General features: G+C 38.7%; 1 protein-coding gene across 1 annotated transcript in view; it reads left to right on the top strand.

The window, feature by feature from the left end:
- Positions 1 to 12375, top strand: part of LOC107190306 (amyloid beta A4 precursor protein-binding family B member 1-interacting protein-like) — a 125393-nt gene that overhangs the window by 75423 nt on the left and 37595 nt on the right. The window contains 1 exon segment of the mRNA XM_015579097.1: positions 9412 to 9511. Coding sequence (XP_015434583.1) covers positions 9412 to 9511 — 100 coding nt within the window.

The raw sequence follows: 12375 nt of genomic DNA, 5'->3' as shown, positions 1-12375 counted from the left end.
TCCCTTTAATTAATTTCAGTTTTTAAACATTTATTAGGTGTACCAATCAGTAATCCACTATTTCTTCACGAAATCAGTACTCATTTCTATGGAAATCAAGGATTTCTGCTGTTTCATTTATATCCACAATGATTTCTCAATACCCTATATAATTAGTACTCGCTGGGAAGGCCAGGCAAATATTCTATTACTTATTGGTACACCTGTTATATAATCTTTATAAGTAATACTACAAAAATATATAAATTTTGAATACACCAGGTGTCGTGTCCCTTTCAGTTGCACGACGATTTCCAATACATTCAATATATCTAAACGGTTATGTTCGGCCATAAATTGATACTCCGTGATTTTTCCTCAAACTCTTGTCCGCCTTTCCTAGTGTGTACACGTTCCGTCGCGAACGAGGAAGTTCCTTGTGACTCTCGAAACATGCATCGGGCTTCGTTAGCCGAATCGGGCGAAGCCACCCCCCTCCCCCTTCCGTGGCTTTATCGCCGAGCAATAAAGCTCGGCGTGAGAGAGGCCTCCGCGGAAAATAAATTGCCGTCAGCCCCCGTTCCACCTCTTTCTGCCGCGTCTTTTGCCCGGGAAAACGCGGGCCCTCGAGAGGGCAGCGTGAAAGGCCGTGAAAGTAGTGAGTCGAGTCGAGAGTAAACTACTCTTTCCACGAGTAAACTGACACTCGGCGAGTGCGAGCTTTCTGCTCTTTTTCATAGGACTCTGCCGCAGCCCGCGCAGGAAGAGACTCGTCGTGGCCATGAAAAATTTAAGGGCGCGGCCCGAACGCCGGGTGTTATTGCATCACAGGTGGAGAACCTCTTCGAGGGCCGCCTAGCTCGAGAATGTTTGAATGTTGGCATTACGTAATGCTTTGTTTACACCTGTACATACGATTAACTTTTTTTTGTTTTTTTTTTTGTTTTTGGTAACACGTTACTCGATTTCTTCATCGCTTTCCCACGGGTATTATTTTAATGTATTCTTGTGAAGCATATTTGTTAATAAAAGCCAATGTATATAATTTATAACGAAAAACACACGTGACAGGAACAGTTTACAGATTTTCCGGATAATGTTAGTACCATGCAGTTGCATGTGGAAAAATAAGATCGTTAACTATTTAAAATTCAAAGTAGTTCGAAGGGTTTGTGGAAAAGGGGTGTCGTAATGGCTGTAACATACAATTGTATATGTCCTCGGTTTCATGTGTTGACCGGTGGAAAAGAGTTCACTTCCAGTTAATCAGTGTAACGAGTCATCTTTTCGATAACAAATTATTATCTGGTCATCAGAATCTGTGTAAGTAAATATGTACTACATATACAGAAAATTGTACTCTGCTGAAATATTCATATTCAGTTTTTATCGGTTATTTTTTTCAGGATATTTTAAACGATCAATGTTTTGCTCGATAATGTTCTGGATGAATAATAATTTGTAATTAATAAATTCAAACTTATAATTTCAACCTTTTTAATAACTTGAAAAGCGTTTACAATTTAAATGGTAAATTAATTTATACACAGAAACATGTTTACAATTATTAAAAGGTTGCATAATGTTATCCTCTGTCGTTGCTCTGCTTCGTTGTTTAATATGAAATGAATACATAATTTACTTATGAATAAATATAGATCCTATCATGTCAATTTAAATTTCCGATTTTAATTTGTATTGAACGTATTTCTATTTAACACAACTAGATGACATTTCCTTTTGTACATTTATCCGACAGAAGTTTCTGTTTCACTCAACGTCACCTGAATAACAGTACATAGTAAGGTAAGGTTGCTGAATTTGGACCGGTTCCTCGGTTGGATCACTACTGTAACTTGCCATGTGTAAGCAATTAATGATAGACAATAAAAGTCTACAACTCTACATCTAAATAATTTAGTTAATGCAATCACCACTATCATACAAATATTGTGTATTATATAGTACAAATTGCTTACATATATCAAGTTACAGTAGTGATCCAACCTAAGCAATGGTCCAAATTCGCTAACCTTCCCTTATAGATAAAAATATACGTCTGCGTAATAATGTATCACAGGATAACAAATGAAGTGACATTCATATTCTATTCTTTTTATATCCTACACAATATTTAACAACGGACGATTGGGAAACGTTAAAAATATGATGGAGAGGTGATTCATGCCCTGAACGAAAAAAAAAAAAAAAAGAAATGTTCATTTTCGAGATCAGTGAGTTGCATCAGGTTCGATAAATCGGGGTTTACGTACCCGAGAACACAGAGAGGGGCACCCATTACACAGCGGTATCGATGGCTCTCCCTTATTGGGCGAGCAGCGGCGGCGGCTCGGTGTGGGTGTGAATGTGGTGAACGACCCGGTAACCACCATTCGGCCAACAGGCACAACAATTAGATTCGAGCGGATAAGCCGACTCTTCCTGTAATGCGAAACTCGTGGATGTTATGTCCGCCGTATCTCGTGCGCATTGTCACGGATATTTAGCCGTGTTATTGACGTGCACGCGGCAGAGATACCTCGGCCCGATAGGAGAACGAATTTCTCGTGGAATTCTACGGCGGGTTGTACACACTCGTCGGCAAGTTAATCGATTCGTGGGCAATTTTCGAAGAGCATACGTGGGAGGGAAGTAACTGTAGTTACCATTTTGTTGCGGGACGGGGGAAACGATTTCGGCCTCTTACGCTGAACGCTAAACGGTGCACGACAATAAGGAAGCTTTCCAGAGAAGACCTTTGTTTTCAGTTTCTCAAGATGGAACGGGCAATCGAGCGCAATAACGGGGCAATATTTGTGGCGAAACATAGAACTACCATAATAATTATTATGATAATTCGCAGATAGTTACCCAAATAATTACAGTCTCTTTCACAAGAAAGTTGGAACGATATCTGGAGAAATTATTGATATTTTTTAAACATTCAAAAACAGGCTTATGGAAGATCAAAAACACTGTTCCAGAGACCTTCGCAAATAGAGTACCGCTCGAAATCATCCGAACGATATGACTTTTGGAGTTTACGACAATGACAACTACAAAACCACAGCAAAATCTTCATTCTTTATGTACTGTGGTTAAAATGAAAGAGAACCACTTTTTTCTAGGGAATATAACCTACCATTTTATAGAGAATCATTTCTCAACACGATTTCAGACATGGCATACTTAGTTTGCTTTTATTTTAACCATAATACATAAGAATTAAAAATTTTGAGGTATATTTTATGGCTCTTAGCCGATGATATGTAATATTTAGGGAACATATAAAACAAGAATATTAATGTGCCACTGACAGACCGTCCTTTGATTACTATGAACAGTTTGGGTTTTTTTCGCTCGTTTCGTACTCGTTAACAATAATGTAGCAGTGAAATGTTTTCTGTTTTATAGTTTAATTAGAATCTTATAAATACGAAATTAACCTTTTTCTTATTCATTTCTCATTCGTCCCTTGGCAAAACAACATTCGCTCTAACGTGCTGAAAATGCCGAAAGTTACCGAGATTTCAATTGAAAAACGTTCTGCAGTGTACGTGTTCTTCGTGGTGAAGACTATTCGCCGATATAAAGATATCGAAAAACAGTATGTGGAATATCATCAGGAATTTAAGAATTCAATCAAGAAATTGAAAGTTCTTTGTGTTTTTCTATCCAATCCAAGCGTTCGAATACTTTTGAGCGGTACTGTATGCACGAACGCTGTGTTTTACAGGAACTAGTTAAGAAACAGCAATTATGCGGAACTTGTTAAAAATTGATCGGTGTACGAATACTTTCCACACCTATAGTACGTATTTAACCCAGAGTATTTGAAAACTTCAGAGTATTTTAATTTGATTTACTAATCATTCGTTCCCGATGTAAGAGAATTTCAACACAAATTCTGTGAAATTTTACCATCGATATTGCGCGTGGTACGGTTCGGGTAACAAGAGTTCAGCGACATGTTTGGAAAACCAGTTTATTAACCCGAAATTCGTTTGAACAAACAATTTATTTTCGCTGTATCTAGACTAACTACCAAAACTATGAGTCTCCTAATTCGTGAACATAAATAGTTTTTATATCTACTAAATCCACAAGATTTGCTAAATCGTTAGAAAATATGTAATTTTTTACTCTCCCATTTTTCACGAACCACGGTCGTATACTTTTGGCCGACAATGTATGTATTCTATTTATTGTAGCGATTTTTATACGTTCATAAGGCGGAAATTTAGAGACTAGCGCTCACTTTGGCGAAACGCGACGAAGCGAATCGCAGCGAAAGAATAGAAACAAGAATAAAATTTTCTTCGCCTCGCTTCGGTCTAATGTGCGTGGTTTCACAAGGAACAATTGCTTATAAAATTTTCTCCTTGTTTCTTTGTGATTCACGTCGCCGCGCTTCGTCGAAGTGTTCACTGACCTTAATTCTCATCTAAAGAACTGTGAGCAAAAATATATACCTATACACTTTATGCTGTGCAAAAGAGTACAAAAGATGCGGAAACTAGTGGAGATTATACAATCGATTGGATAAATTGTTATGTATAACAAACACATTTTCTCTTAAATTTAAAAAAATTGTGACTTTTGTAATGCTTACAATAAATAGTGTTATTACTAAGGCATTCGATAATTTACAAATTTGATTAATTTATGTAAACGATAGTTTGATCGTAGTTTATTTTTATAGTATACTATCTCGTTTATTTCCAGTGAATTTACATTATTGAATTCTGTTTTTCATGTTACAATTATGAAACAGGATTTTAAAGATTTGCTTAATATTTTTTCGTCGCTATTTCTTCTCTTATTTAGATCCTACGACGATTTGTAATTTGAAATAATTGAACTATTTATAGCACTATTATAAACTAATTTTTTTTTAAATCATTGAAATTTTTTCGTCTATCTTTCTCATGTAGTGGGCTTCTACAATACATATATGTAGTGTCTAGTATTATAATGCATCTTTATATTGCGGCAAAATAATACAGTAAAAATTTGGTGAGGGTTGGATAAGAAGTTCCTCGTGAGAGTTTCTATTTCATCCCCACCACTGGGGAGGGGAGGTCGCGGAACTTACCAATCGTATAACTTATTGCCCCCCCTCCATTTTTGTTGTCAAAGAACAAGCTTCGAACAAACAATAGATTCGTGAGGTATCGAAACGATTCGTGGTGCACCATAAAAGTTTTGAAACGGACCCAACTTTCAAACTCTCACGGAGTGTTTACTGCATATAAGTTATTTTATTTACGTTTTTCAATAAAAACAAATACCCAAAGCAAACATTGTTTTGCCAGCATTTATAGTCTTTCTTATACACTTTCATAAGCAATAACTAAATGACTATGTGTAAACATCGCTTTACTTCACTGCTTGGGACTTAATGAGTTAACAAAGGTAAGGCCAAAATCCTTTTGCCATGCATAGATCCAGACCATTTCTCGAACGTCGTTCCATCGTTCACCGTTCAGAGTCACCCCCGCGTTTTCAGCCGTTTCACTCGGAAGCATGCTCAGCCGTCGAGGAATCGCCGATAGAATGTCCCATGGGGTCCCGTGTGATCCGGGGTACACAGGGAACTAGGCCGAGGAGCGAGGCGGGGTGGTGAGGAGGCGATCTATCGGGCGTAGCGGAACGTGTACACGGGGTACACACGGCGAGCCCAGTTTTCTCCTGTCCGCTCGGACGTTTTGTCGTGTGTATATGTGTGTGTGTATGTGTGTTTGTGTGTACGGTACCGAAGGCATTGTGTGCTCACTGTACGGAGCTGTTGCTTGATTAACCGCCGTAGAACGCCGCATGTACACACACGGCCGAGCGGGCAACTCGGCTCTCTCGTATTATTTACGGCTAATGGCTCAAAACGCGGAAGACCGCTGGCTCTGCCGCCACTGCGAGAGGAACGTGAGCCCCCTCGCCCGGATCCCTGTGAGCGGGCAAGATTTTCCCGAGTCTCTTCTGGTCGCGATCGAAGAACGTCTTTATAATCTGGAACGAATATTATCGATAAGCAGAACGAGGTTCGTTGTCAAAGACGCTATTTGACGAATGGAATGGACGTGTGCGCAAAATCACAATTCATGTAAGTTCTTTTTTTAGAAAATTTGAGTCTACGAAGTGAAGTTCTTAGTGAAAGGTTCTATAAGGTTAACCCCTTGCCTTATAAAAATGAGTCAAACTGATCGTGACGATTTTATGTTCGGATTTTGTAAAGATCGGTATTATCCATTTTTTTCAAGTTGAAGTTAAGTGCTACTTTTGTGATTGTTATGGTTCATTTTTAGAACAATTGTACACTCACGACAAGCTTGCAATTGATTTTGCTTCTGGAAAATGATTAATAGTAACTTCAGCGTGCGAAGTCGTCGAGAAGATCGTAAGGCACGGGGTTAACAGTAATGTAAAAAGCTAGGTGTTAACATTTGGGCGTACCATAAATGCATTAAATAGTTGAGAAAACTACTGTAAGTTAATCAGTTGATCGCAGATATTTACGCAAATTCGTGCTCTTATATATCCTCTTAAAAAAACAAGAATTGTACAGAAATTTGTGTTTCTGTATAATTACATACTCTATAAATGCATAAAGAAAATTGATAAAAATATACAAGTAAAATGATTCAAAAGATACATACACAACAGACTTTTGATTTTTCGTACATGTAACTTTATAAATGCATAAAGCAATTTGATAGAAAGTGGTGAAAGTATATTAAGTAAATGATTCAAGAGATACATAATAGAAATTTCATTGTTCTTACATTATTTCCCTTCACATAATCTCGTCGTATCGATAACAAAGTGACTAATCTTTTGTGTGTTTAGTCCGTACATCGTACGGGCAACGTGAAAAGTGTCATAGCCTTTAATCCACACAATGTACGGATAACAGATTATTTTAGAAGAGTTTCTGATACATTAATTATAACATAACGAATATACATATTAGAGGTCTGGAAACGATAGCATTCTTAGTTCATTGCATTTTGCTTATGCACTCGGTATGTCTTTGACCATCAAACGAATTGAAAGCGTAGTTTCGAAAAAAAAGAAATTAACACAGCATACAAAACAAACGTAACAACACTATTATCTAGTATTGAATACGATGGTTGCTTTAAAAGTTTAAAGTGTATCGTATAGGGAGCATTTATTCAATATTAGGTGAGAAAAAATTAAAACATACGCGTAAAACGTATATTTCCATATTATTTACAACAGTTACAAGCCATTCAAATCATAAAAAAAGTGGACATTTGTTTACCACGTTTAGTTATTCCAGTGAGCATTCAAATGGTGAATTTTCATAAAAGTAATATTAGTACGCGTGGAGAAGACACTGCTTCGGTGACTTGAACGCGTGGTAGAGATATACCATCCTCCTTTAAAGTTTCGTCAAAGCCAACATGAGACATTTCTCACTTATTCGTTGTTAAATTATTCAAACTAATCCTGCTCGAGTAGAGCAAACTTCCTCCCGCAAACATTTCCCATAAAATCAAGTTTTACCATACCCTGCTCCCCCACCCTCCACGAAGTTTCGATACAGTGCATCAACCCGATCCATCACTCGTCACGTTGTTATCGTTGAAAGCGCGTTTCGCTTCCCCCGACAGTTCATCGCGTTGGAAATCTTCCAGTTCTCGGTTTTCAGCATCGTTCACGGCTAGCCCCGGTTGTATTTCAGCCGCGGTCTCGATTTTTGCGCGAAAACATTGACACCAGTGGAAACCGTCGCGTTGCACGCGTCGCGAATTTTCGCAGTCCCGGCGCGAAATTGATCCCCTGAGAGCGCCGTCGCCTTTCTGGAATTACTCGACTGCTCGGAGGAAATTGGGTGAGCGAATCCACGGGGCACCCCCGCGCGCGCGCAAATCGTATTTCCAGCCGAGCTACGAGCGTAAAAGGATCTCGAGCGGATTACCGATCGGCTGTGTCGCCTGCTGGCGGTTGTAAGAAACCCACCCCAGAGCCCGCGACAAATTCAGCCCGCGTTCGCCTGGCGCTATTTCCGTTTCACGGAACCCGTCCGCCGGCGGTTGCTCGTGAAATATACTCGGCTATTGATGCCGTTTTAGGGGGAGACGAAGGAGGGAAAGATCGCGTGAAAAGAAGTCGAACCGCGGTTTCAAGGCTTGGGTAACTTTATTGTGTCGAATACCACGGTTTCGCCTTGGAGAATTATACGTTCGTTTTTGCGAATTTATACTCCCGCCCATAATACATTTGTGCTACTAAACAGCGAATAAGAAAGAAATGAGAAAGATACGAATTGACCAGGGACATCAAGGATTGCTTGAATAAAACAGAAGAGATCGTAAAAGTTTTATCGTTCATCAACGACGCAGGTCTAAACAGAACCCTGTTATCAACTACGATCAATTGTATTGCTTTACAGCATTAGCATTCCTATAAAAGTAGATTCGTAAGATAGACTGTGTATTACATTAGGAAACTGTAATTATCGCGCAACTCATGTAAACAATTGGCAAATGTAGTCGCTAATTATCCTTGGTTGATGCGACGATAAATAAAGAAATTAAAAAAAAAACGAAAGAAAGAACTGCCAGCGGATAATAAAACTTACTATTACAGGTACGAGTTACGCTTGAATTATTAATTTTAGGTGCTGACATGGATAGAATAATTTTGGCATTGTGAAAGTAAATATATATTGCATTTTTTATGGTACGGTTTTGTCATTCGAATATCTAGCCTTTAAAAGTATCCAACTATATTATATGTATTAATTTTAGAACAGAAGTTGTGATACTTCGGTAGAAATACATTACCCAGGAATTGAATTTTATTTTAACAAATGTCTATAGAATATTATTACGTTTTGTAAAAAGTAACAGAATATCTGCAGTAATCTATTACGTGTACCAATAAATTATCCACCATGTTTCGTTGAGTTTAATATTTATTTCATAGAAAATCATTGTCCAGTAACATCCGCCATTTTACAAGAAGAAGTGACTCTGAAAATCTATTGAATTTGAATCATGTTACTAGTTTATTAGGAAAAATAGTGTATTACACATTAGTATACCCATTCCTGATCCACCAAGACGGGGTAGTAAAAATAACTACAGCATTCGCGTGTTAAGCCCAGCTATTGGCTGGCAACTGTCTCTCTCCCTGTCTCACCTAAATGGTCGTCGCGTCCCTTTGTTTACAGTTACTGACTTGATTCGTTGGATGTGTTATAATAGTACACCACATTCTCATACCTGAAAAAAAAATATTTCTCTTATCTCCTACCATGCCACCTCCAATTCACAACACGTTCCAAATCACCCTCTGTTCTCCATCGAAAAGCACCAACCCAAACCCTCGCATATTATTACATCCAAAAATAGAAGCGTTACCACTGTATCCACTAATGTCTCGATAAATAAATCGATGTTCCAGGGTCTGGACAATGTGAGCTCGGCGACACTCAGGCCTTTCAACTCGGACATCAACACACCAAGGATCGACAGCTATAGGTTCTCCATGGCGAATCTCGAAGGTAAGCTATCTCTCTTCGCGCTGAACACCCTACCCACCCCGCAGGGGCCGATCGTTCGATCTAGCTGCAATTTCCGTAGCCGCATTGCGTTCCACCAACGAAGAAACACATTTCGCCCGGGCAAGAAAAGTCGAACGTCGTCCCCCTTTGTTCGTCCACCTCGACGTTCCCGTCTATCCATCCCTAGCGACGTAGCTCTGTATGTAGGCCAGTTTTTCCTATATACCTTTCCACCCTCGTTTAGTCCACGCGTCGTGAATAAGCAACGGGGGCCGGGACCACGTGGACAAAAGGGACGTTTCATCCGGCGAGATTGTGGCACATGTTTCTTCAGAATAGACTCGAAGGAGGATGTCGGGACGATGTATATTCTCATTGACGAAATTTTTCTCGAAGGTCGATCCTTCTTTCTGTTTTTTCTTTTTTTTTTTTACGTTTTCCTGGCCGGGAATCGCGCGTATACGCTCGGACATTCGCGATATCGAGCCGGCGACTAATGAGTTTTTCTGTGGACAGACGGGGGACGCCGGTAAAGAGCAATTTCCGGTGTTTTATTACACCCTGTAACGATTTCGTGGCGACAGCGAGAGCATACCAATCGGTCAGGAAACTCGTTTCGACTCGGACGATCGCCCTAGCAGACGACGCTCGTTCGCGGCTGTAAATCACGATTATCGGTAAACTTGAGCCCGAAATGGTCATTTCGTGAGGATTTAATAATTCCAGAACGTCGACCAGATGCGTCGTTCAGGAATATTGAACGTCGTTAGCGATTGCCCCGAGGGATTTAGCGATCGATTTTTTCAAACTGGAAATATTTAAAGTGTTATCTGTGAATATTTTTGGCCTTGTACTGAGTAATGTAACCACACCGTGGTAAAAAGTGTTTAATGGAGGATTAACTTGATTTTAGTAGATCTTATTTAGTTTTGTTTTATGGGGGTAGCTTACTATTATACATATTTGAAAAAAATAGAACATATGAATCGAATGTTAAGAAGATGGTTAATATACTTAGAAACATAGAATCTTTCGTTGCGAAAACAGTTCAAGACAGTTTCTCAGGTACGGAAGAGAGTTAAATTATTCTATATCGGATAGCAAAATGATTGATTGTTATCGCATAGTATTGAAAGTATTTTTGGTTGTCATAATGGATATATTAAATGTACACACATTACTAAAAGTGATCGGGAAATTTTATTCTGTTACTCAAAATAATCGGATAATTTTTGTAACTGCAATCCTTTAATTTATTCCATATTTATGGTGAGAAATGTTCATTATAAAATTAACGTGTTCTATTACTAGTTTTATCATCATTATTTGCAGGGATACCGATAATTTACATTGCAAATCTGCAACTTTAGATTTACCTACTGCAACCACGAATTAAACAGAAACATAATTGGCTTACTAACACTTTGGTTAGAAATGAAATGAACATCTCGTTGTATCTTCAGTACGTATAATATTTCGTTGCATTTTGCTGACAATCGGTATAAAACGTATAATATTTAAATTATAAAAATAGGAACAAGTTATTGTGGACGGTGAAGTCAATTTGAGTCTGAACAGATTGAACTTTAATTCTAGTTTATCTTGATTCCCTCATCCATACAAGCTCTAAACGAGTATAATCCACAGTGAGCTCAAACGGACTATATCAAAATTACCAGTCCACTCATTGTTCAAGCTTCAACGCTTCCCGTGTTTCGTATTGTTATGTTTAATGTTTAGAACAATTGTACACTTACGACAAGTTTGCAATTGATTTTGCTTCTGGTAAATGATTAATAGTAACTTCAGCGTGCGAAGTCGTCGAGAAGATCGTAAGGCACGGGGTTAACAGTAAGGTAAAAAGCTAGATGTTAACATTTGGGCGTACCATAAATGCATAAAATAGTTGAGAAAATTACTGTAAGTTAATCAGTTGATCGCAGATGTTTACACAAATTCGTGCTCTTATACATCACCTTAAAAAACAAGAATTGTACAGAAATTTGTGTTTCTATATAATTACATACTCTATAAATGCATAAAGAAAGTTGATAAAAATATACAAGTAAAATGATTCAAAAGATACACAACAGAATTTTGCTTTTTCGTACATGTAACTCTATAAATGCATAAAGCAATTTGGTAGAAAGTGGTAAAAGTATATTAAGTAAATGATTTAAGAGATACATAATAGAAATTGAGATTATTCTTACATTATTTCCCTCCACATAATTTCCTCGTCGTATTGATAACAAAGTGATTAATCTTTTGTATGTTTAATCCACACATTTGCTGACAATCGGTATAAAATGTATAATATTTAAATTATAAAAATAGGAACAAGTTATTGTGGACAGTAAAGTCAATTTGAGTCTGAACAGATTGAACTTTAATTCTAGTTTATCTTGATTCCATCATCCATACAAGCTCTAAACGAGTATAATCCACAGTGAGCTCAAACGGACTATATCAAAATTACCAGTCCACTCGTTATTGTTCAAGTTTCGACGCTTCCCCGTGTTTCGTATCGCCGGTCACGTTCACCCCACGTCGTCCCCTGCAGCGATTCTGCGGCAGCTGCAGTTGCAACTGCAGCATCGGGCCTTGCGCCTATAACACCGCCGACCTTATCTGACATCTTTTGAACTAGCTCCAGCCTCCTCCCCCGTGCCGGGGTTTCAAGCCTCGAGAAAAATCCTAGGCGCGTCCCGTACCCGGCGTCGGCTTTCACGTCGTATCAGCGGATTTATACACGACGACGATGCCGCATCGTCCGCCCTAACCGCACGTTGCACGCGCTCGATAATATCCCGCTCTGCGGTTTCACGATCCCTCTCCTTCGCGCCTGCTACGCCAGAGCCTCG

This window comes from Dufourea novaeangliae, unplaced genomic scaffold (genome assembly GCF_001272555.1).
Source record: "Dufourea novaeangliae isolate 0120121106 unplaced genomic scaffold, ASM127255v1 scaffold177, whole genome shotgun sequence".
Taxonomy (NCBI): domain Eukaryota; kingdom Metazoa; phylum Arthropoda; class Insecta; order Hymenoptera; family Halictidae; genus Dufourea; species Dufourea novaeangliae.
The sequence above is the reverse complement of the archived record's forward strand: the minus strand, read 5'-3'. Positions and strand labels throughout refer to the sequence as shown.